This window comes from Microcaecilia unicolor, chromosome 1 (assembly GCF_901765095.1).
Source record: "Microcaecilia unicolor chromosome 1, aMicUni1.1, whole genome shotgun sequence".
NCBI lineage: Eukaryota > Metazoa > Chordata > Amphibia > Gymnophiona > Siphonopidae > Microcaecilia > Microcaecilia unicolor.
In genome coordinates this window covers 27,383,171-27,410,148 of record NC_044031.1, presented here as the reverse complement: position 1 = coordinate 27,410,148, position 26,978 = coordinate 27,383,171, and the positions used below count along the sequence as shown (strand labels likewise).

At 42.7% G+C, this 26,978-nt stretch overlaps 1 protein-coding gene across 1 annotated transcript; it reads left to right on the top strand.

The window, feature by feature from the left end:
• The first annotated feature begins 2,366 nt into the window (after positions 1-2,366).
• LOC115461886 (gastrula zinc finger protein XlCGF57.1-like) lies at positions 2,367-26,741 on the top strand. The gene is made up of 3 exons (XM_030191963.1): positions 2,367-2,400; positions 16,031-16,141; positions 25,279-26,741. The coding sequence occupies exons 1-3, from the start codon at positions 2,367-2,369 to the stop codon at positions 26,739-26,741; spliced, it is 1,608 nt and encodes a 535-aa protein (XP_030047823.1).
• Positions 26,742-26,978: the final 237 nt, after the last annotated feature.

The window sequence follows — 26,978 nt, the reverse complement described above, 5'->3', positions numbered from 1 at the left end:
GAATTTGTCCAAACCTTTTTTAAACCCAGATACGCTAACCGCTTTTATCACATCCTCCTCTTTTATTCACCATCTTAAAATTACTTTATGAGCCAGTAACAGTGTCGTTAAAGAAGTTTTTTGCAATGTTCTGGACACATGTTCAGCCATTGTTCTGACCTCTGTTCACAGCCCTCAAAGATGGAGATGTTCTCCGAAAGATCATGAATCCATGTTCCTTTCTCTTGTTTACATTTCACACAACTATCATTTTCCTAAAGTTTTATCTGGAACCCTTTCATGCTCGTTTTCTTGAAGGTCTATACATGTCACCAATTTCTTCCCTTTCTTCCACATATGTGAGGCCTTCCCCTGTGACTTCAGTACCCAGGTCCACTGAGCATACCCTTCTCAGGATGGATCAACGTATATCCACTTGGCCTAACTGCCTATCCTCATACCATATGAATAGCTTATTAAGGGCTCTGTTTATTAAGGCGTGCTAACATTTTTAGAGACCCAAATATTCCTATGGGTGTCTGTGTTAGTGCGTGCTAAAAATGTTAGCGCACCTACAGCGTGGCTTAGTAAACGGGGTCCCTAAATTGCTTTGGGAGGTATTAAAAATTCTCATCTATCTCTTTTTTTTTTTTTTTTTTTTACATTCAGCCGTTTTATTGCATTTCTTGTATTTCACTTGTAAATAAAGTATCAAATGCCTGTTTGGAAGTTGCCAAGCCCCTTTGATCTGAACAATTGAGGGGGAAAGGGAAATGGAACTTGATATACTGCCTTTCTGTGGTTTTTGCAACTACATTCAAAGCGGTTTACATCGTATATACAGGTACTTATTTGTACCTGGGGCAATAGAGGGTTAAGTGACTTGCTTAGGGTCACAAGGAGCTGCAGTGGGAATTGAACTCAGTTCCCCAGGATCAAAGTCCACTGCACTAACCACTAGGCTACTCCTCCACTAGCAACATTCCATGGAGAAGCCTGCCCTTGCAGCCGCACAGGCTTCTGTTTCTGTGAGTCTGACGTCCTGCACGTACATGCAGGACGTCAGACTCGCAGAAACAGAAGCCTGCACGGCCGCGTTGCTGATCTGCAAGGGCAGGCTTCTACATAGAATGTTGCTAGTGGAATAGCTACATTCCATGTAGAATCTCAAATAGTTGCAACATTCCAGAATCTCAAATAGTAGCAACAGCAACATTCCATGTTGAATCTCAAGTAGGGAAATGGGACTTGATATACTGCCTTTCTGAGGTTTTTGCAACTACATTCAAAGCGGTTTACATATATTCAGGTACATATTTTGTACCAGGGGCAATGGAGGGTTAAGTGACTTGCCCAGAGTCACAAGGAACTGCAGTGGGAATCAAACCCAGTTCCCCAGGATCAGAGTCCACTGCACTAACCACTAGGCTACTCCTCCACTCCGGTGGAGATTAGCTAATAAAGTTTGCTTGCTTTTCTTTCTTTCTTCTAAAATTCTAACTGTGTTTATCAATATCCTACAATTCCTCTTTTAAATCCTAATCTTTAAGTTACCAAGCTCAGAATAAAATAATGTCACTTACCCACAGAGATGTCCTGTTTTCTCAGAAATTCTCGGAAAGAAAGGTGAGTGGGGCCTTTCCTCTCTATATAGTTTGGATTCTAAGGTTAGTGACATTTGATATTCTTCCCCTGATATTGGAGAACTTTATCAGAGTTAGACTTGCAAACCCTGGGGCCCATTGAAGACACTGGCTTCTGTATATGGGGGGCAAAATGTCTGGCAGTTGCTGGGGGAAAGGTGTCCTAATGTCCCTTGTGATAAAATATACTACTGAAAACCAAAGATATTAACTGCTGTGTAAAAAACAACTCAGGCTAACAGCAATATAAGTCAAAAAGACTTTTGTATACTTATACGATAATACGTTTGTTATTTCTTTGTATATCTCAATATTTTCAGAGTGCCCTCAGAAATCTCCAATATCATTAGTTTGCCGAATGGCATAGCACATCTTTCATAGGGCCACTCTTGTACATAAGCGTAAGTGCTATTGCCTTAATCAAAAGTGCTATAACATAATATAGTGCAAAAAATTAGAAAAAATGTGAACGTATCTTTAAACGTTTTTAAAGAGTTTTTTTCAAATGCTCAGCTCGCATTATGACTGCCCAAACGGCTTCCCCTGGAGACGCCCTTGTGATAAAATGTCAGGTGAATAAAGTCAGTTGAAATCTAATACATTTCGAGCCCCTTCGCATGTCACTGAGTGTGTTTCTGGTTTGTGTTACAGATGCGGGTGACATTTGAGGACATCACTGTCTCTTTCTCCCAGGAGGAGTGGAGGTATTTAGATAAAGGGCAGAGAGAACTTTACAGGGAGGTGATGAAGGAGAATTATGAGACCCTGATCTCTCTAGGTAAGATTTGCTTTATCTGCATTTATAGCAGATACCAGGTCTGATTTTATTAAAAGTAGTTTTTCTGTACTTCCATTCCAGAAACTTCCAAATACAGTATATATGATCAGGATCTGTTTCAGTCCTGTTCTCTAGTGACAGTGTAAGGCCCAAGACTGAAGAACCATAAGACCATCTTGTGTGTCCCACATGTTTCATCCCTTTTAAATCAAAGACAGATTTTTTTTTTTTTGTTACATTTGTACCCCGCGCTTTCCCACTCATGGCAGGCTCAATGCGGCTTACATGGGGCAATGGAGGGTTAAGTGACTTGCCCAGAGTCACAGGGAGCTGCCTGTGCCTGAAGTGGGAATCAAACTCAGTTCCTCAGGACCAAAGTCCACCACCCTAACCACTAGGCCACTCCTCCACTGTTGCTACTATTTGAGATTCTACATGGAATGTTGCTATTCCACTAGCAACATTCCATGTAGAAGTCGGCCCTTGCAGATCACCAATGTGGCCGTGCAGGCTTCTGCTTCTATCAGACTCACAGAAACAGAAGCCTGCGCAGCCTTCTACATGGAATGTTGCTAGTGGAATAGCAACATTCCATGTAGCATCTCCAATAGTAGCAACATTCCACGTAGAATCTCTAATAGTTGCAACATTCCAAGTAGAATCTCCAATAGTTGCAACATTCCAAGTAGAATCTCCAATAGTATCTATTTTATTTTTGTTACATTTGTACCTTGCCCTTTCCCACTCATGGCAGGCTCAATTTGGCTTACATGGGACAATGGAGGGTTAAGTGACTTGCCCAGAGTCACAGGGAGCTGCCTGTGCCTGAAGTGGGAATCAAACTCAGTTCCTCAGTTCCCTAGGACCAAAGTCCACCACCCTAACCACTAGGCCACTCCTCCACAGATTCTGTTCAAGTTCTTGGAACAGGGCTGAAAAAGGACCTGGCTGCAACAGATCACATCCAGTCACTGAGAATAATGAAAAGTGTGACTTGGGTCAGGATCCCTTGATTAGATAGCCCCAAGGTCATTTCAGAAGCCTGAAGAGAGTCTGGGGGGTCAGGGGGAATTGGGGGCCTCTGGACTACCAAGAATTTTTTTTTTTGTTGGTGGGGGGGAGGTCGGGAACTTTGGCCACACTTTTTTTTTTTTTGCTTTTTTGAAATGTCTCCCTTCGTGTCAGTGCATGCTTTTGCAGTGAAAAGAAGGGAAGCATTTTACTCACAGTGCAGCAAACATCTGCATTTGTCCACAGCAGTGTGGGCTGGTTTTTTTTTTTTTTTTCTATCAGCCACACTTTTTAACACCGCTGTAATTTACTTCTGCTTTCCATTGGTTTCTTGCATTGGGAGTAAAAGGCTTTTTTTTTAGGATGTCAATTAGAACATTCTGCTAAAAAATCATAAAACAGGTAAGCGAGCCACCTCATCTGAGATGGCTAGGTGCAACCAGGGCAGCTAAAACTCCCAACACATTAATTCTGTGATGAGTTCAGCAAGTGCCAGCCTGATGCCTTAAGCACCTCAAGTCTTTCCTCGGAGTAGCTCGGGTTTTCATGCAGTCAGACAGAAGTGTGCGTGCCACGACTGAGTGAAGGAAGAAACAGCTTTGTAAGTTGCTGAAGCAAGTGTTGCCTGTCTCCTTTAGCACTCTCGGCTGTAAGGAATGGCTTTATATACATAATGTACCTGCTTGCGTTGGGCATTTAACTCCAGTATGTCCAGTTGGAATGTTCAGGCATCAGTTCTCCCCTTCATAGCTGTAAGAGCATTGATAGGCTGTCATTGTTCAGTTTTTTTTGCTTACAGATGTGATAACTGATCTCCTCTTGCAAACTTAACCCCCAACTTCCTACAGCACCCTGGCACACAACTCTTGCATAGGAGCTTATCAGCTCCACACTAAACATTTTACAGAGCTGCTGAAGCCAATGGTCAGTTTTGAAGTCTTATTCTTTGAGATCCAGGAGGTAGCCACATTTAACTTGGCTGCTCCTTGTAGATGTATCATTAAGGGGACTTCCCCTTGGGCTCAACCAATAATGCCAGCCACCTACTGAGATCCCAGTCACGTCCTCCTGGGGATTCCTTGAATAGTAAGGCAGGATTGGATCATTGTTTATTTAGAATCTACTTTATTTTTGGGTTTAGTGCACATCTTTTTAGGGTAGCTCAAGGCGAGTTGTAATTCAGGTGTGGTAGGCATTTTCTCTGTGCCAAAGGGCTTACATTCTAAGGACTAGGATTTATTTATTTTATTTTTGTTTCATTTGTACCCTGCGCTTTTCCCACTCATGACAGGCTCAATGCGGCTTACATGGGGCAATGGAGGGTTAAGTGACTTGCTCAGAGTCACAAGGAGCTGCCTGTGTCTGAAGTGGGAATCGAACTCAGTTCCTCAGGACCAAAGTCCACCACCCTAACCACTAGGCCACTCCCTCCACTGCTGCTACTATTTGAGATTCTACATGGAATGTTGCTATTCCACTAGCAACATTCCATGTAGAAGTCGGCCCTTGCAGATCACCAATGTGGCCGTGCAGGCTTCTGCTTCTATCAGACTCACAGAAACAGAAGCCTGCGCAGCCTTCTACATGGAATGTTGCTAGTGGAATAGCAACATTCCATGTAGAATCTCCAATAGTAGCAACATTCCATGTAGAATCTCCAATAGTATCTATTTTATTTTTGTTACATTTGTACCCTGCGCTTTCCCACTCATAGCAGGCTCAATGTGGCTTACATAGTATATACAGGTGCTTATTTGTACCTGGGGCAATGGAGGGTTAAGTGACTTGCCCAGAGTCACAAGGAGCTGCCTGTGCCTGAAGTGGGAATCAAACTCAGTTCCTCAGGACCAAAGTCCACCACCCTAACCACTAGGCCAGTCCTCCACTCCTACACTTCCTTAGATTGTAAGCCCTTTGTATGCTAAGATGCTTTTTGACATGTGTTTCAGTTTATACAATGGAACCGTTTTGCAACATTGCATTTTAGCTGCGTTATCACGCACTAATGTAGTGCAACCAGGGGCAGCAGTATAACTTAGGCCAACAGAGGCGCAGGCCTCATGCTGTGTTTTACAGGGAGCAGTATCACAGACCGAGAGCCAATGAAATCTAAAATAGAATTTGCCTCTGAAAAGCACCACAAATGAGCATCAGCCGAGAATAGGAGCCCGAGGCAACACGTGCTGTACGTGCAACACTTTGTTGTTGTTCCTGCTGTCTAGCTACTGATCACCATTTCTGCTACCATGATCATAGGCCTGCTTGCAGCTGTCCAGCTTATGTAAATACTCATCTCCCTGGCTGCCTCAGAGTGCGTCCCCTCCACCACCATCCCTACCCCCCCAAGGTCTGGTATCTTGCACTCTGTTCTCTCCCTCCACTCTATTCTGAAGTTCAGCACATCTTCTTTTATCCCTGCTCCTCCCCTGGGGTCCAGTATCTTCCTCTCTTTCTCTCAAACTCCCCCCCCCCCCCACCAATCCACCTCAGTTTGCCTGGTAGAGATCGCAAGGTGATGGCAGCGATTTACCTTCATTGTCTGATGCGGACCTTGGCATCTCCTCTGTAACGCGTCCTGACCCTGAGGAAATAGGAAGTTACATTAGACAGGGTTGGGACATGGTAGAGAAGAGACTCTGGGGCCAGCAGAAGACAGCGAATGTGAATCACTGTCAATGCCTGAGATGTCTAGCAGGCAAGTTGAGGTGGACCGGGGAGGAAGAAGTTTGAGGGCGAGAAAGAGAGGGGAAGACGCCGGACCCTGTGAAGGGGAGATGGAAAGAGAGAAGTTGGAATCAGAGAGACTTGGGGGCAGAGGAGATGGAGAAAGTGATGGTGGAGAACAGGAGTCAGGAAGGTGTTTGGGGGTTGGAGGGAATGGAGAGAGAAATGCTGGACAGCAAGAGGCAGGAAGGGGAGCCAGAGGGAGAAATGTTTGAATAGGGGGTGTTAGAGAGGAAGGTTGAAAAACATTCTGGACAACAGAAGAGGCAGGAAGGGAAGCTAGAGGGAGAGGTGGGAGGGAGAGGTGCTGGACAACAGGAGACAGGAAGGGAAGTGAGAAGGAGGGATGCTTGAATGAGAGGATGAGGGAGGGAGATATGCTGGACAACAGAAAGGGAAGCAAGAGGGAGAAATGTTTTGATGGGGGGCAGTGGAGGGGAGGGTGGAAGAGGTGCTGGATAATGGGAGGGAGAGATGTTGAACCTGGGACAGAGAGGAGGAACAGAGAGATGCTAGACAAAAGGAAGCAGAAAGGAAAGAGAGATTTTGGAATTGAGGGAGGGGAGGGAATAATAGATGCTGGATATTGAGAGGGAGGGGAGGGAGTAATAGATGCTGGATGTTGAGAGGGGGGAAAGAGAGAGAGATTTTGGACTAAGGGGGCGGGGAGGAGGATGATGGGGAAAAGAGAGGGATGCTGGACCATGGAAGGGGGCAAGAGGGAAGAGAAACAGGACAGGGAGATGTCAGGCTTCAAGTTGGTTTGGGGGGGTGAAAAAGGAGAGAGAGAGAAGATATGCTGGGCTAAAAGGGTGGAGCGAAGAATAGGGAAGGGAGATATTAGAATTGAGGAAATGATGTGGGAAAAGCCATAAGTTTTGTCAAGGAGATTAGAAATGTGGTAATGGGGAATAGATGGATGATAAATGGGAATAGGAGACTGGGGAAAGGGCAAGATGGGAAATGGGAGAGCTAGGATGTGAGAGAAGGAAATGAAAAGTTCATAGGTAGGTGAAAAGTAGGAAAAAGGAGTTGGGTGAGATTTGAGTAGACAGAGGCAGAAATCAAGATTGGAAGGAAAGAGCTAAAAGGGAAAGATCAATATTTCCGAGGCAGATGTAGTAAGGGAATAAAACAAGAGAAGGAGAGAGCAGAAATGACAAGTGGACAGCAGCCACTGGAAACAGAATTAGCAGAAGGACAGACAAAAGCAGAAAGAGAAACTGGGACCAACATAATGGGAAAAGAAACCATCCAGAAAACAAAGGTAGAAAAAATATTTTATTTTGAATTATGTTAGCTTTGGAAAATGTATATCGCAGAGGTCTTGTATTCAGTACAAAAATGTAATGCATTTTTAAATATTTATACAGTGTTGCAATATATACCAAGTTTAACTTCTTGGGGTTCACCAATTAGAAATGGTGAACCCCAAGAAGATAAAAATTTAACTGAGATTTCTTGTTCTGTATTTGGTGAGGGTCTGTCTGTGTTTTGCGTGTGGCATTCTGTTTGCATGTCATTTCTGTGTTGAGATTTCTAACAGTCCCACTTGTTCTGTTTTACTTGGAGTAGATGTATTGGTGTTTTAGGTTCCAGCGTAATATATGTAGTGCTGCCTGTTCAGAAGTATGGTTCTTGCTGTCTGAATTATATAACAGTAGCACTAATCACGTAACAGGTTTGCTACTTGGTATGTTGCGTTTTTTCAAGTTTTGTATTTCACACTCTGCCCGGTAGTGGAGAGACATTTGTTGCTTTTGCTCAGATGTTTAATGTTTAATAAACTTGATATTACAATCCAGAGCAGAGATGACATGACAATTGGGATATTTTTTGTATGGTGGCGTCCATGGAGAAATGTCCAAGGTCTGATGAGCACTTGTTGGGGGAGGGCAAACGAGATTGGATTTTTGTGCATGCAAAGCGTGTTTATGGTACCCAGTCAAAATAGCCCTGACAAAAAAAGTTCCTGACATATCAGCCACTGTCAAAACGGCCTGCCCACAATATAGCCCCCTGAAAAATTAGCCCCCTGACAAAAAGGCCTGATCAGGCTGCCCAGAATATGACACTCCATTTGTTTTTAGGGGGCTATTTTGTCTAGGGGCTATTTTGTCAAGGGTTATTTTGTTACCAGGCTGTTTTGTCAGGGCTATTATGTCAAAGTTCTTCATGAGAGACTACTGAGTAAATTAAAGTCATAGAATAGGAGGCAATGTTGTGCTGTAGATTAGGAATTGGTTATTGGACAGAAAGCAAAGGGTAATGGCCATTTCTCTCAATGGAGGAGGGTTAATACTGGAGTGCCACAGGGATCGGTACTTGGACCGGTGCTATTTAGTATATTTATAAATGATACGGAAATCGGAACGATTAGTGAGGTGATTATATTTGCAGATGACATAAAACTATTCAAGGTTGTTAACACATGTGGACTGTGAAATATTGCAGGAAGTCCTTAGGAAATAGGAAGACTGGGCATCCAAATGGCAGATGAAATTTTAATGTGGACAAATGCAAGGTGACGCACATTGGAAGGAATAATTCGAATCATAGTTATCTGATGTTAGGCCTACCTTGGGCATCAGCATTCGAGAGGAAAGGTCTAGGTTGTAGACCTTGGAACAAAAAGAAAGACGATCCCACACTTAACGACTGGAAGCAACTCCGAAGGAAATACAAATATACCATAAGACAAACCAAAAGACAATACTACAAAACTGAAATTGGACCAAACTACAAAGACACACACAAACTCTTCCAACTTGTAAATAAATTATTAGACACCATTCCAGTCATCAACAACAGCAAAGACATACTGGGAGCTGACGACTTGGCGAAGTACTTCAAGGAGAAAATCATACAACTGTGACTTAAAATACCTGTCAGCCACACCGAATACAGCACACTCCTGGACTGCCTAGACCCAGATCCTGGAATATATCCAGCAGACAGAATCTGGACGGAATTCACAATACTACCAGAAGATCTTATCTCACAAACGCTTAAAAGATTCGCCAAATCTCACTGCAAACTAGATATATGCCCAAACAACCTCATGAAATTGGCCCCTCAACAATTTATAAAAGACCTAACAAACCACATAAACTATATGCTACAAGGGAAAAAGGTAACATTTTACTCACCCCTATACCCAAGGATGCAAAGAAAAATGCAAATGAACTATAGACCAGTAGCATCCGTCCCCTTAATTACCAAAATAACAGAAGGCATAGTGACCAAACAACTCACAGACTATCTAAACAAGTTCTCGATATTACACGATTCTCAATCAGGATTTCGCTCTAATCACAGTACTGAAACCGTACTAGTCACGCTCATGAACAAATTCAAACAATTGATAGCAAACGACAACAACATTCTACTGCTACAATTCGACATGTCAAGTGCATTCGACATGGTTGACCGTGGAATTTTATTACACATCCTCGTATACTTCGGAATTGGAGGCAACGTTCTCAATTGGTTTAAAGGGTTCCTCACTACACGCTCATATCAAGTGACTTCTAACTCGATTACATTAGCGACATGGAAACCTGAATGCGGAGTTCCACAGGGATCCCCCCTCTCACCGACCATATTCAACCTAATGATGACACCCTTGGCCAAATTACTATCGAATCAGAACCTAAACCCATATATATACGCTGACGATGTAACGATCTTCATCCCATTCCATCAAGATTTAAGGGAAATCTCCAATGAAATCAAGCAAAGCCTACATATTATGAATTCCTGGGCAGATGCATTTCAGCTGAAACTCAATGCTGAGAAAACCCAGTGCCTGGTACTCACTTCGCAATACAATAAGAATAAATTTACCACCATCAACACACCTAAACTAAATCTACCAGTTTCGGACACCCTGAAAATCCTCGGAGTCACCATTGATCGACATCTAACACTTGAGAACCATGCAAATAACTTAACCAAAAAGATGTTTCATTCAATGTGGAAACTAAAAAGAGTTAGACCATTTTTTCCAAGGATTGTCTTCCGCAATCTGGTACAATCACTGGTACTCAGTCATCTGGACTATTGTAACTCACTCTACGCTGGCTGTAAAGAGCAAATACTCAAAAAAAAAAAAACTCCAGACAGCTCAGAATACGGCAGCCAGACTAATATTCGGCACACCAAAATACGAAAGCGTGAAACCCCTACGAGAAAAACTACACTGGCTCCCACTAAAAGAACACATCACGTTCAAACTTTGCACTTTAATCCATAAAATCATCCATGGTAACGCCCCAGCCTACATGTCAGATCTAATAGAACTACCACCCAGGAACGCAAAAAAATCTTCCCGCACACCCCTCATTCTTCATCCTCCCAAGTGTAAGGGTTTGAAATACAAATCAATGCATGCATCTACCTTTTCCTATACGAGCACACAGCTCTGGAATGCGCTGCCACGTAACTTGAAAACGGTCTATGAACTGACTAATTTCCGCAAACTATTAAAAACCTATCTCTTCGACAAGATATATCACAAAGATCAACATGTGTAACTGTATAATCTTTTGAACTTCTAGTACTGTCTTATAATGTCTTTTGCTTTAACACCATCATGTAATTCACCACCATGTAACACAAACCCTCTGTAAACCTAATGTATATTCACTTCTATTTCCAGTACCCATGATGAAATGTAAGCCACATTGAGCCTGCAAAGAGGTGGGATAATGTGGGATACAAATGCAATAAATAAATAATACGCTGAAATCTTTTGCTCAGTGTATGGCGGCGACCAAAAAGGAAACAGGATGCTAGGAATTATTAGGAAAGAGATGAGGAAAGAGGAATAAGACCGAATATACTATGATGCCTCTATCGCTCCATGGTGCGTCCGCACCTTGAATATTGTTCAGTTCTGCTCGCCGTATCTCAAAAATATAGCAGAATTAGAAAAGGTTCAAAGAAGAAAGACCAAAATGATAAAGGGATGGAACTCCTCTCGTATGAGGAAAGGCTGAGGTTAGGGCTCTTCAGCTTGGAAAAGAGACAGATGACAGGAGATATGATTGAGGTCTACAAAATCCTGAGTGGTGTAGAACGAATAGAAGTAAATTGATTTTTTACTCTGTTCCAAAAGTACAAAGACTAGAGGACACTCAATGAAGTTACATGGAAATACTTTTAAAACAAATAGGAGGAAATATTTTTTTCACTCAACGAATAGTTATGCTCTGGAACTCGTTGCCGGAGGATGTGGTAAGAGTGGTTAGTATATCTGGGTTTAAAAAAGGTTTGGACAAGTTCCTGGAGGAAACGTCCATAGTTTGCTATTGAGATAGACATGGGGAAGTAACTGCTTGACCTGGGATTTGTAGCATGGACTGTTGCCACGATTTGGGTTTCTGCCAAGTACTTGTGACCTGGCTTGGCCACTGTTTTGAAACAGGATACTGGGCTAGATGGACCATTGGTCTGATTCAGTATGGCTACTCTTAAGTTCTTATGTAATCCAAGCAAAATTACAGAGGGTCTTTGTGTCTTATAGCCCCCCTGAAAGACAAAGAGCATCTGTCCCAGAATGAATACAACACCCCAACCACCCTCCTCCCCCCCCCAAAAAAAGAACCAAATTATGTCCATTCAAAGTTACAAAGTATTCAATATCAAACTGCGGGCTTGGGGAGGAAGGGAGTGTACCTAGGGATATCACACCGATACAAACTGCTTTTTGCATTTTAAGGTCAAGGCAACCCTGTACTTCTCCGATAACATAATATGGTGGAAAAAGTTATGCCGATTCCAGAATGAAGGAGGGTTGAACAGTCCAAATATTTAAAATGATTTTTTACCCAAGAGAGCCGTCTTAAAAATAAACAGATGGTTACCCCTTACTCTGCAACAAAAACACCTCATATATGTCTAACAAGAGACCCATTGCCAAAAGTGGGATTGTGGACCCCAAAAGACGTTCTGAATATCTGACCACTGTGGACCAAAAAAAAAAGAGTCCTGGGACATGCCCAAAAGGCATGAAAAAAGAAAGTAGGTTGTTAGTTACAGTTATAACGGGGGGGGGGGGGGGGGGGGGGGGGGTCAATGCTGCCCATATTGAACAGTTGTGTTTGAGAGAGAAAGGCCCTATAGAGTACCCTGAATTGGCATTCATGCAGATCCGCTGCTACAACCAAAGTGCGGGGATCCTAGCAACCAAACTACCAAAATGAACAGAGTTCAAAGGCCTCTGCCGATCCTTCTCCCATCAAACATATAAACGGCGAGTGACCGTACTCACTCGCAAATGCGCAGTAGAGACTTCCCTCTCTGTCCCGCCCCTGTGTCAATACGTGATGACGGCGGGACAGAGAAGGAAACTGCGCTCCCCCCCCCCGAGGTCACCGCCACCGATACCTATATACCTATTCATGAAATCTAGACTGCCTCTATTTGACTGCTCCCACTTGACTGACTGTACATTTGTCCTTTAGATTGTAAGCTCTTTGAGCAGGGACTGTCCTTCCTTGTTAAACTGTACAGCGCTGCATAACCCTAGTAGCGCTTTAGAAATGTTAAGTAGTAGTAGTAGTATCTGAATTCAAGAGTGCTTGGGACAAGTACATAGGATCTCTTAGGGAGAGTAGACGGGTAGCTTGGATAGGCCATATACATGTTTCTCTGTTTCCAAAATGGCATACAGATCTATCCAAATTTCTCTTACCCTAGCTGAGATTATATTCATTTACCTTTCTGACTTCTTGTACAACTATATTTAAACCAGTCCCCTTATTTTCTAACTGATGTTACTGTCTTATCTATCTATATTTTTCATCTTGGCTTCCACCCTATGCTGCCTATTAAAATGTTTTATTGAGTATTGTGTTGACATTTATTTATTTTATTCAGATTTTGCTCACACCTTTTTCAGTAGTAGCTCAAGGTGAGTTACATTCAGGTGCACTGGATATTTCTCTGTCCCAGGAGGGCTCACAATCTAAGTTTGTACCTGAGGCGATGGAGGGTTAAGTGACTTGCCCAAGATCACAAGGAGCAGCAGTGGGATTTGAACCGGCCACCTCTGGATTGTAAGACCGGTGTTCTAACCACTAGGCCACTCCTCCACTTGTAGCATACTATGCCATACATTGTATTGTTGTTTGAATATTTTTACTGCTGTAATTGTCTATTACCTATGTTTGGCTTATGCTTGCTATACACCGCTTTGAGTGAATTTCTTTATACTCCAAATGCACCGCTAGAAAACTCACTCATTGGCCTTCAATCTAAGCCCATTGGGATGAGCCACCGTTGGGGTCTCTGTCCAGGTGCCACTAAATCCACTGCAGACCGAGGATCTGCTTTCTTCACTTCAGCCACATGGCTTCGAAAATCCAGAGAATCTACTTCCTGTTTTGTGTACGGTACAGGAACTACTTGTTCTCTGCTTTGGTGCCGGCAACCAGAGTGAAGAAGGGAGGTCCTCACTCTGCAGTGAATTTATTGGCAGGATGGTAAGTAGGAGAAAGGGGCTGATGAGACCATTCTGATGCTGGAGATGGGAAAAGGGGACTGGGGGCTGACAAGAGGGCAGGTGGGAGATGGGGCTTGGAGATAGGAGGAGGGCGTAGGTGTTGGGAGAAAAAAGAAGGTCAAATATATTGGGCGAGGAGAAATATAGGCATATGCAAAGACAGATATTGGGGGGGAGGGAGACATGGGTATATGCAAAGACAGATATTGGGGGGGAGGGAGACATGGGTATATGCAAAGACGGATATGGGGGGGGGATATGTGGACATATGCAAAGATAGATATTTGGGAGGGGGAGGAGGGAAGAGAAAGAAGGGGATATGCAGACTGATATGGGTGGAGTAGCCTAGTGGTTAGAGCACTAGCCAGGGGTGCCTGGTTCAAATCCCACCTGCTGCTCCTTGTGATCTAGGGCAGGTCCTTAACTCTCCATTGCTTCAGGTACAAACTTAGGTTATGAGCCCTCCAGGGACAGAGAGATTACGCAGTGTACCTGAATGTAACTCAGCTTGCGCTACTACTGAAAAAGGTGTGAGCAAAATCCAAATAAATAGATAATTGTTTTTTTTTTGGGGGGGGTGAGAAACATGGACAAATGCAAAGATAGAGATGGGGGTGGGGGGAGAGAAATATGGGCATATACAAAGACAGATCATAATTGGCCAAAGGAGTGTATCAAATTTGCATTAAATATAAACTTAGTGCCTCTGAATATCCCTGTCCTGGTCAGCAGCAGCACCTGCTAATCGGATAAGTGTTTTTTTGAATATTGGCCCCATTATAACTGATTTTATTATAGTGTTATAAATTGCTCTGTGGCTCTGGCTTTTGCTTTCTGCTGCTTGGTGTTTGAGCATCTTGCATCTCCTCTGTGTTGTAGTATGTTCTGCTGGTTCTTTCAGTTAGGATCTCTTCTTTTGCCACCTCCCTAAGAAGCTGCTAGTCTTGCCTAATGGTTGGGGGTGGCCCTGCCCCTACCCTGTTTTGGATGCGGGGGTGGGGTGGGGCGTCAGCTGATTGCTTGCCTGAGTGCACCTTAGCAAATTGAGCCCTAAGCCAGTACTTGAGGAAATGGAAGCGATTTGCCTCGTGGGAGAAGCAGGGTTTGAACCCTGGGTCTGAGCCCACTGCTCTTAACAACGGGCTACTCCTTTGCATTCTTCTGTAGAGTAGGTCAGTATCTCCTGGGCATGCTCTGGGTGCCCTCTGGTTGCCGGCATCCAGGTTGGCTCACTAAGGGGCCCTTTTACTAAGTCCCGTAAGCGTCTACGCATGCCCAACGTACCCCAAAATGGAGTTACCACCTGGCTACTGCGTGGCTCTTGCGGTAATTTCATACGCAGCACATGTCTGATGTGCATGTCCGAAAAATAATTTTTGTTTTCAGACGCGCATTTCGGATGTGCGCCAAGTGGCATTTGACGCACTTAGGTCATTATCGCCCGGTTACTGCGTGAGACTTTACTGCTGGGTCAATGGCTGGCGGTAAAGTCTCAGACCCAAAATGGACGTGGAGCAATTTTGATTTTGCCGCTCGTCCGTTTTTAGCTAAAAATGTTTTTAAAGGGGCCTTTTTTACAGGCACGCTGAAAAATGGATCGGCGCATGCGCAAAACCCGTGTCTACAGTACTGCAAGCCATTTTTCAGTGCACATTTATTTATTTATTTATATCCCACATTTTCCCACCTATTTGCAGGCTCAATGTGGCTTACATAGTACCGGAGAGTCTTTGAAGTCTCCGGTGAGCAAATACAAGGTGATGTTGTGATAGGATAGAGTTCATGTAGCACTGTCACGTTAGGGAGTCGTACAACGGAAGAGTTGAGTAATGTCCATGACGTACTTGAGTTTTGTTGTGTAGCAGAGTTCAGGCGTTTAAGTTGGGTCGGTAGGGTATGCCTTTTGGAACAGGTTAGTCTTAGTAAAAGGACCCCTAAAGCTGCCGTCAACTGAGCTGCACTGGAGGCAGTTCAGGGTATCTTTGTAGACATTTTCAGTTGGCAGGACTTGGGGATACCCACTAGCTGTAACAAGGACACGTCTCTGCTGGATGTGCCTAAGCCCAGAGTGTGTGATCCCCAGCCCACCCTTGGCTATGCCATCTGTCTGCTCTGCCACATTCCCCCCCCCCCCTTTCTCTCTAGTTTTCCCCCATTCCCTGTTGAATAACATCTCTTCCACCCGGTCCCTGCCCTGTAATCTCTCTCCCTCACTCTGCTCCACCCTGCAATGACCCCCGGAACCCTCTGCTTAATGGAGGATGATGGTAATAGAACCTCCCTCCCCTACCCCATTACATGCTGCTCCTCTGAGAACTACTTCTGGGTACTTTTCTGTGAAGGGTAACAGATGTAAACCTCAATTTTCTTTTATGTCTCTGGAAACAGGCCATGAAAGGGTCGAACCTGATATGTTATCGAGAATTAAACAAGAGGAAGAGGCATACGTCAAGGATCCCCAGCAGTCAAGGGAGAGAGAAGTTATTCCTTCATACACAGGTAATATACAGAAAAAGGAGCGGTATTGCAGAGTACAGGTGAGTAATAATAAATATTGTACAAATCAAGATGTGATACTACAGAATATAGGTGAGTAGTAATACAAGAGAGAGTATTATAGAGTATCACTGAGTACTTAAGAGAGTCTTCTCGAGCCTCTTTCCCTATAAAAACGAGTCACTACTCTGACCGGTTCCGTAAGGCCATAAAATCTGTACTATTTAGGAAACATGTACTGACGCATTCTTACTAAAGAATCCTCCTACACCAGTGGTTCCCAAACCTGGTCCTGGAGGAACCCCAGCCAGTCAGGTTTTCATAAGTACATAAGTAATGCCATACTGGGAAAAGACCAAGGGTCCATCGAGCCCAGCATCTTGTCCACGACAGCGGCCAATCCAGGCCAAGGGCACCTGGCAAGCTTCCCAAACGTACAAACATTCTAAACGTGTTATTCCTGGGATTTTGGATTTTTCCAAGTCCGTTTAGTAGCGGTTTATGGACTTGTCCTTTAGGAAACCGTCCAACCCCTTTTTAAACTCTGCTAAGCTAACCGCCTTCACCACATTTTCCGACAATGAATTCCAGAGTTTAATTACACGTTGGGTGAAGAAACATTTTCTCCGATTTGATTTAAATTTACTACACTGTAGTTTCATCGCATGCCCCCTAGTCCTAGTATTTTTGGAAAGCGTGAACAGACGCTTCACATCCACCTGTTCCACTCCACTCATTATTTTATATACCTCTATCATGTCTCCCCTCAGCCGAGAAGAATCCGCCTACACCAGTGGTTCCCAAACCTTGTCCTGGAGGAACCCCAGCCAGTCAGGTTTTCAGGTTATCCACAATGAATATTCTTGAGCTATATTTGCATGCAGTGGAGGCCGTGCATGCAAATCTCTCTCGTGAATATTCATTGTGGGTATCCTGAAAACCTGACTGGCTGGGGTTCCTCCAGGACCAGGTTTGGGAACCACTGGCCTAAACAGATTGATGGGTATTTAGTATCATTTTTGTTGTTGTTTCAGAACTTCAGTTAACATTATAAGGACTCTCTTTGTTAGCCTTTATTTCACAATCAAAGCTTGTTGTTTTTTTGCTCATCATGTAACAATGCTTACTAGGTAGCTATGTACTATTATTTAATAAGTTAACAATCGCCCAAGTTTTTGTTCACACTATGTAAAATTATCCCAGTATACTGCTGCTGGCCTCATACAGTAATCTGCTCCAAACCTTTCAAGGTGTGAGCAGAATATAAGCTCCTGGTAAAGTAAAGAAAGAGGAAATATTACAGAGTATAGGTAATTATTAATCAATACTGTATGGAGGGAGGGCAACACACACAAAAAAGCAATGATCGAAGGCAAACTGGATCCAAGATGGCAGCGTAAGGACTGATCGTCTCTGCAGCTGCGTGGCCCTGTCTTGGCTTGCCGTTCTGGAATGGCTCCCTGTATGTCTGAGTATGGGCAAGAGGAGAGGAAAGGTGTGGGAGTTTCCCTCAGCTCCCGGTACAGCCCCAGGTCTGAAGCAGGCGACCCTCGACAGATTCAAGGCTCCAGCGGGACCCGAACAAGCTTCTTCCCCTTCTGTCGGCATCAGTCAGCAGTGTATATGGGGATTCCCTAAGCCTTGTTGAGTGGGCTGCTCCCCCACAACCAGGAAGTAGGGGCGCTTTGGATGGTCCTGCCCCCCCCCCGGTTCTTTCCTGTGTGAAGACCCGGGTGAGCAGGAAGGGCACTCATTCACAGCACATAAAAGTTTGGATACTGGCCACGAGTTACTGCAAAATATTGCACGTTTTGCCTACTCCTGCTTTATCATTTTGGGATTTTGTTAAACCAGCCGTTGTGAGATTGGAGTCACTATGGGATCTTGCATTTGATATGCATTCCTCTTTACAAACTTTGACTTTGGAAAATACTAAGGATATTTAAAGTTTTCTCAGAGGCTACTGTCCTCCAGTCACAGGCATCCGCCCAACAGACCTCTAAATTGACTTTCTTAGAGACAAAAATTCAAACCATGGAATCCTTGAGTTTAGCCTCAGTTAAAGATAAGAATTTTACTCATCGGTTGGAATACCTAGAAAATCAAATTAGGAGACATAAACACGAGAGCTCAGTATATGCAGATCTCTTGGAGAACTGTTGAGGAGATCATTTGAGGTTAAGATGGGGATAATATGAATCTTACAACCTTCTTGGAATCCTCATTGGAAGTAATTACACAGAGAACTACTATGGCGTGATATCCTTTGCTCTGGAGCCGGATCGTAATGCTGTTTTGAAACTTTCTTTTAGACATTTTGATACACGGTTACTGGGTTCAAAAGTTCAAGTATTTCCTGATCTATCAAGAGAGACACAGATAAGGCGTAAGGCCTTTCGGATGAGGAGATTGGCTGTGGACGCCAATTTTGTGCTTAAATTTCCTTGTTTATGTTTTTAGAAAACCTCTAAACTTGAAATAAATATAATCGCAAAACACCTAAGAAGTTTGAAAATATCTTTGTATCTCACCCTCCTGTGACCTTCGGATTTCAACCAGGAAATCCCTAGATGGATTTTAAACAAGTGGAACCTCAAAAAACTCCCGATAGGGAAAAATACCAACAGTATCCAATATCCGCTATCTGCAAAATCTCATACATTAGAGAAAATCAGATGATTTAAAAAACTTTTTTTCCCCACAAGCAGGACAGGTGAGTGACAATACAAAACATAAAGACAGAGAACGTGAGCCCAATATAACACTACAAAAATCAACAAATAACAGAAAAAAAACCACCCAAAAATGGCGCTGGTCCTAAGAGACCTGGAGCAAAAAGGATTCCCATAAGTAAAACTATATGTAACCTAGGTGACGGCAGATAGAGACCTGAGCGGTCCATCCAGCCTGCCCAACAAGATGGACTCATTTTACATTGTATGTGATACTTTATATGTATACCCGAGTTTGATTTGTCCTTGCCATGTATGTACGGGGTTGGGAAGGGCCCACCCAGGTTAACTTTGGGCCCATCCGAAATAGCAGGTCTGGCTATGCTCCTGGCTTGGAGGCCGGGCCGGGGGAGTCTTGCCCCCCACCCCTCTCTCGGCAGCCCTGGGGCAGCATTTGCTTCTGCGTTGTTCTCTGAGCATTGCGCGGGAATATGAAATGTCCCCGTTAACATTCTGCGCACATTAATATAATTGCCTCTACCGGTGGCGTTAAGTTTTGAGCATCTGCCCCCAGGGCAGAGATGCTCCTCCTTGCCTGGGGAGAGGATCCTGTACATTTGTCCTTTAGATTGTAAGCTCCTTTGAGCAGGGATTGTCCTTCTATGTTAAATTGTACAGCGCTGCGTAACCCTAGTAGCGCTTTAGAAATGTCTAGTAGTAGTAGTAGTAAAACAAACCCCTTTAAAAAAAAATCACTGAGCCTGAAAAAATATTAATACTTATAGTTGAGGTTCAAGTTGAGACTGGCAGACCCGCTATCACATCTCCTGGGGTGAGTGCCGCACAAGTTTTCAATTGCTCCTTAAAGTCTCTGCCATCCAGTCTATTCCAAAATGAAGACATTTCCAATATACAGCAAGTATCTCCTTCAACAAGAGCACCTTGTTTCGCTCATCTGTTGGCTGCTTCGGGAAAGGAATTACTCCTGGATACCGCCACACGTTCACTACAATATCTGACGTCAAAGATGGCGCTGGAAGAATCTCACACGCCGAGAAATTTAAAGTCGTCTGCATCACCGACTGGCCAATCAAAAGAAAGCCAGCGTCGCCAATGAAAGGGCACGCCAGACACCCCTAAGCACAAGCTGGCTGCCAGTCAAAAATAGGCATTCCATTCAATGTTTCTATTTAAACCATACGGTTCTACTGTTTTAAGCATAAAGATCCAATGTTGCTCCTTACGCCAAAGAATGTTTTTAATATCCCCCCCATCTCTTACTCAATTTCACTTGGTCAATGACCATGCATCGGAGTTGGCCAAACTGATGTTGAACTTGTACGCAATGATGTACCATGGGAGCTTCCAACTTAGAATGAGTTATACAGTGCCGATGTTCGATTACTCTGGTTTTGAATTGACGTGTGGTATGCTCAATGTATAAGAAGTCACAAGGGCAACGAAATAAATATGCCACATTTGTGCAATCACAAGTAGTAGTACATCTCAAGCTAAATTTCTTACCCTTAGAAGAAATTAAACAAGAGCCTTCAATGGACACCGGATAAATAGAACAATGTCCACATTTAGAATGCCGTCCCTCACACTGTTGGCGACTTGACCATACATTTGAGTAGCTGAGTTGGTCTTGAAGATTATTATTCCGAACATAGGATAACATAAGGTGATGGTCTCTAAAGGCTTCATAAGTGAGCATAATGTTTGTTTTGTAATATTTCAGGGTAAACAATTTTAACTTTTCGAACCCCGGCAACTAGAAGAGTTTCTTGTTGCTAGTGAAGAAATAAATGTCATGGTATAATCCCATCGCAAGCTGTAGGGACAGGCCGGGGTGGGCTCTACGGGATTTATTTCTGTAAATTTTTCTAGTTAATTTAATTTTCTATTTCTTGGATCCTTTTTTCATTTATTGTGGGCAAAAGTTAATTAGATTTTCTGTTATTTTTAGAAATCTTTTTCAAGTGTTGTATATTTCTCATAATTCTGGATTATCTCATTTGTTGGGATATATTATAAAATTAATCGAGAGAAAAAAAAATAAAGAGGGGGAAAAAAAAGCAATGATGTATCCGACCAAGGTCCATCAAGCCCAGCGTCTTTTCTCCAACAGCAGTCGGTCCAGAGCATGAGTACCCAACAGAGCCCAGAAATATATTTATGGTTTATTAGAGCTTGCTGAATTGCTTTTCCTCAATAAGATAACCAAGCGATGTACATCAATAAAAACAAGGGAAAATTAGAAAGGAAGGCCCTAAAATTGTAAAGAAAAGGAGAATAAAAGGAGGAGAAAAGAAGAAAAAATAAGATAAAAGTAAAATAAAATGAAATTTAATGTGGACAAATGCAAAGTGATGCACATTGGGAAGAATAATCCGAATCGTAGTTACAAGATTCTGGGGTCCACCTTAGGAGTTGACACTGAAGGAAAAAAAAAAGGACCTCGGATTTTTCATTAGTCCAAAAATATCCTTTTTTTTTTTCACGTTAATCAAAATTTATCAAATTTGTGAGCAGCAAAGGATATTTCTACTTAGCTCCACTGAGCTTTCTTTATTATTCTTCAAACAGCATATAAGAGCAGCGATTATGAATGCCCCGAAAGCAGCTTTTAGAGCAAAATGATGGCCTCAGTCTGGTACTGTTGGAAGAATATGAAAAATGCTAGGAGCTCAGTATACATTTTCTTTGCTGCTTACAAATTTAGGGGCCCTTTTACTATGTGCGCCCAACATGTGCCAAAATGAAGTTACCGCCCAGCTACCGCGTGGCTCATGCGTTAATTTCATTTTTGGTGCGTGTCCGATACGCGCATCTGGAAAATAATTTTGATTTTCGGCCACACGTATCGGACACACGCCAAGTGGCATTTGGTGCATGTAGGTCATTACCGCCTGGTTAACACATGAGACTTTACTGCTAGGTCAATGGCTGGTGGTAAGGTCTCAGACCCAAAATGGATGCGCGGCAATTTTCATTTTGCTGCACGTCCATTTTTGACAAAAAAAAAGTCATTTTTTTTGTAGGTGCGCTGAAAAATGATTCTGTGCACGCCCAAAACATGCGTCTACACTACTGCAGGCCATTTTTCAGCACACTTAGTAAAAGGACCCCTTAATACATTTGAGAAATTTTATTTTGAATAATGTGAAACATATTTTTTTGGTCCAATGAAAGAAAAGAAGTATTAGCCTGTTATTGCATTTAAGAAGGCTTGAGTTCTGCGGTTCTTTCTCTCCTCAATTATGTAGAGTATTGTGAATAAGTAAGTTGATGCTGTAATTGCTAAATTATTTTTTAATGGCATCTATATTAGAGTGAAGTTTATAACTGATGAAAGTTATCCATATGCTTGGAGGTGGAGGTATGGGATGGGCTGGGCTGGGCTGGGGACTGTCCAGTTGGGAATTATAAGTACATAAGTACATAAGTAGTGCCATACTGGGAAAGACCAAAGGTCCATCTAGCCCAGCATCCTGTCACCGACAGTGGCCAATCCAGGTCAAGGGCACCTGGCACGCTCCCCAAACGTAAAAACATTCCAGACAAGTTATACCTAAAAATGCGGAATTTTTCCAAGTCCATTTAATAGCGGTCTATGGACTTGTCCTTTAGGAATCTATCTAACCCCTTTTTAAACTCCGTCAAGCTAACCGCCCGTACCACGTTCTCCGGCAACGAATTCCAGAGTCTAATTACACATTGGGTGAAGAAAAATTTTCTCCGATTTGTTTTAAATTTACCACACTGTAGCTTCAACTCATGCCCTCTAGTCCTAGTATTTTTGGATAGCGTGAACAGTCGCTTCACATCCACCCGATCCATTCCACTCATTATTTTATACACTTCTATCATATCTCCCCTCAGCCGTCTCTTCTCCAAGCTGAAAAGCCCTAGCCTTCTCAGCCTCTCTTCATAGGAAAGTCGTCCCATCCCCACTATCATTTTCGTCGCCCTTCGCTGTACCTTTTCCAATTCTACTATATCTTTTTTGAGATACGGAGACCAGTACTGAACACAATACTCCAGGTGCGGTCGCACCATGGAGCGATACAACGGCATTATAACATCCGCACACCTGGACTCCATACCCTTCCTAATAACACCCAACATTCTATTCACTTTCCTAGCCGCAGCAGCACACTGAGCAGAAGGTTTCAGCGTATCATCGACGACGACACCCAGATCCCTTTCTTGATCCGTAACTCCTAACGCGGAACCTTGCAAGACGTAGCTATAATTCGGGTTCCTCTTACCCACATGCATCACTTTGCACTTGTCAACATTGAACTTCATCTGCCACTTGCACGCCCATTCTCCCAGTCTCGCAAGGTCCTCCTGTAATCGTTCACATTCCTCCTGCGACTTGACGACCCTGAATAATTTTGTGTCATCGGCGAATTTAATTACCTCACTAGTTATTCCCACCTCTAGGTCATTTATAAATACATTAAAAAGCAACGGACCCAGCACAGACCCCTGCGGGACCCCACTAACTACCCTCCTCCACTGAGAATACTGGCCACGCAATCCTACTCTCTGCTTCCTATCTTTCAACCAGTTCTTAATCCATAATAATACCCTACCTCCGATTCCATGACTCTGCAATTTCTTCAGGAGTCTTTCGTGCGGCACTTTGTCAAATGCCTTCTGAAAATCCAGATATACAATATCAACCGGCTCCCCATTGTCCACATGTTTGCTTACCCCCTCAAAAAAAAAAATGCATTAGATTGGTGAGGCAAGACTTCCCTTCACTAAATTATAATTTTGGACACTTCTTAAGGATGCCAATTGGCTGTTGTGTTAGCATTTGATTGCTTCAAAAGTGATGATCTAAAGTAGTTTTTATATATTTTTGTGGGAATGATTTAGCCACTTTGAGCCATTTGAAGTTTTGGACACATTGATGGGTCCTTTTACTAAAGTGCATTAATGGACTTAGTGCGTATTAAATGCTAAGAAGCCCTTTTTTATACCGGTGGGCTTGTGACGCTTCCCACCTGAGGGTGTGGGCCGAGTATCCGCGATCCTCTTTGTAATAGTTAAAAACCACTGTAATAATCTGAAACCAAGGTGAGTCCAGAATTCCTTGGCAAAAATCCCAAGCAAAGGTTAGTCCCTGTTCCTCCACCAGAATCCACCAACAGGTGTTCTTATATTACTAGTCTTTTTACCATCTCCCCAAATTAGTACTCACCAACCACCCACAATTTAGAGAGATAAAAGACTAGGAAGGCCACGTTTTATGAAAAAAGCAATTCTTTAATTTACTTACTAAGAGAAAGTTACAATTACCAATGCTAGTTTCTCATGTGGAGAGGAGGGGACATAAACGTGGTCTGCCACTGCCTCTCCAACGTAATGCTCTGATTCAATTGTTTATATACCTTTTGTGTCAAGCAAGGCTTCACATTACTTCAGCACTTATATTCCTGAGAGATCATTCTGTTCTCACCATATATTTTTCCCTTAAGTTGCTAAATCACATTCTTCTGTCTGTCCATAATTGCATCTTTCCCACGCCAGCCAGCTTGTCCTTAAGGGTATCATAATAGGTCATAAATTCCTGAGTTTACACAGGCTCAAGTTCTTTAATAAATTACAGGCTTCTCAATCTCTGATAGATTCCAGAGTCACACCGGCTTGTCAGCCTCTGCCCTTTTTGACCTGTGCTGGGGTGATGACCTGTGCTCATGATTCTACACAGGCAGTCCACGATCCTTCACCAAAAGCCTCTTGCCTTCAGGAAGGGGAGAGAACCATCTCTAAACTCTTCTGGTTCAGCAGCCTTGGGGTCTTGCAATGAGTTCTTCTTTCTGGTCAGGTTGAGTTAGGGGACTACCTAGCAACCCTGACTGACTCCCCAAGATCTGGGAGAAGGTATATCCCTCCCTTGGGTCCAACATGGGTCTTTCCTCACTTCTATAGCCTTATTAGCATGGAATCTAATGCTAATGAGTCTCCTATCTTAGATACTGGATGCTTGCTCAGGGAATTATCCAATCCAGTCCCAGAAGCGTTAGTCCCACCCTATCACCTCCCATGTAGCCTTCCTACTACCTCCCACGCAGGGGTCCCAGGTATTCACCCTACCTGTGGTTGACCTATACAGTTCCTGCGTTGGGGTTCTTCCACTCCTTGTGACGGGACATACACCTCATCACAGGGCGTCTTAGCTTGTGGCACACGTTAATTGTTAGTGTGTGCTAAATCTGTTAGCACTCCTTAGTAAAAGCATCCTTTAATGAGTTTGGACATACGAATATTTTAGACTGATGAGGAGTGTGAGAAACTGGTACGATCTCCTTAAATTAGTAAATTAATAGAGTGGTTCCTGTTCTATTTCATGGTCCTTTTTCCCTGAGTAGTTTGTGTATGGTAGACATTTTGATGACATATAGATCTTGCTTGATACTCACTTTATTCTTTTCTTTTTATATCCTACAGATCATAAGATTAGGCTTGAACAAAAGAGTGAGGAAAATCAAGAAGAACCTCCTGTAGAAATGGAACAAATCAAAAGACAATCAGGAGATGTGTTTGAAAATATTTCCCAGGGCACTGAGAGGAAAAATACAAGGAATCGTCAGCAAAAACTGTTGATATGTACTGAGTGTGATAGACATTTCTTTCAGCGGTCACATTTCAGAAGGCATCAAATGACCCATACGGGACAGAAACCATTTACATGCACTGAGTGTAGTAAAAGTTTTATTCAGCCTTCGGATCTCCGAGTTCACCTAAGGAGCCATACAGGAGAGAAACCAGTGACATGTACTGAGTGTAATAAAAGTTTCATTCATCTGTCAAATCTGAAAAGACATCAAAGGAGCCACCTGGGGAAAAAACCATTTACATGTACTGAGTGTAATAAAAGTTTCACTCAGTCATCACATCTGAAAACTCACCATACTGTTCATATTGGGAAAAAACCTTTTATATGTACTGAGTGTAATACAGTCTTTATTTTTCTATCGGATCTGAAAATTCATCAAATGATTCACACAGGACAGAAACCTCTTACGTGCACAAAGTGTAATAAAAGTTTCATTCAGCCATCACATCTGAAAAGGCACCAAATGACCCACCTGGGAAAGAAACCATTTGCATGTAATAAATGTGATAAAACTTTCATTCAGCCCTCAAATCTGAAAAGGCATCAAATGACCCACATGGAAAAGAAACCATTTGCATGTACTGAATGTAATAAAAACTTTAATTGTCTGTCAGAGTTGAAACTTCACCAAATGTTTCACATGGAAAAGAAACCATTTTCTTGTACAGAGTGTAGTAAAAGTTTCATTGAGCTGTCAATTCTGGAATTTCATCAAAGAATTCACACCGGAGAGAAACCCTTTGTATGTACTGAATGTGATAAAAGATTCATGTATTTATCATCTATGAAAAGGCACCGAAAAAGCCACACAGGACAAAAACCTTTTGCATGTAATGAGTGTAATAAAAAATTTGGTCAGTCATCACATCTGAAACTGCACAAAATGATCCACACTGGAAATAAACCTTTTACATGTTCTCAGTGTGATAAAAGTTTTGTTCAACTATCACATCTTAAAATTCACCAAAGGAGCCACACAGGAGAGAAACCTTTCACGTGTACTGAGTGTAACAAATGTTTTATTCAACTGTCTTACCTGAAAATTCACCAAAGGAGTCATACGGGAGAGAAACCTTTTACATGTATGGAGTGTAATAAACGCTTCATTTATGTGTCAAATCTGAAAAGGCATCAAAAGATCCATGCTGAAAAAAACAAACGAGAAACAGAATGGCTACCCAGCATTTCGGTGAACTTGGCAAATGCAAACATCAAATCTATGGAATGGCTTGAAGCAACAACAGAAGAGCTGGAAATCGGATTACAAAGAACCCCAAAACTAGAAGATCCCTGATCCAGATGAAGTACCCAATATTTGACTCCATTATCATCTTTCTAGCAAGCTGTGGCACACTACAAATGTAATCAAATAGATAGCCAGACCAATCACTACAGTGACTAAATAGGAAGAATTAGTCTTTTTCCAAAGGAAAACTCAAAATTTGCAAACCGATAACTTGCCTACCTATTCTTGTTCAAGTTCCGTACTTGGCTGCAATCGGGCCAGATTTTAAGAATATCCTAATAAATA

Excerpts from the sequence above, each read along its gene's own strand:
- LOC115461886 (XM_030191963.1), top strand. The coding sequence starts at position 2,367 with ATGAAGGAGAATTATGAGACCCTGATCTCTCTAG. Across the intron at positions 2,401-16,030 it reads TGAGACCCTGATCTCTCTAG|GCCATGAAAGGGTCGAACCT; the intron begins GTAAGATTTGCT and ends CTCTGGAAACAG. Across the intron at positions 16,142-25,278 it reads AGTTATTCCTTCATACACAG|ATCATAAGATTAGGCTTGAA; the intron begins GTAATATACAGA and ends TATATCCTACAG.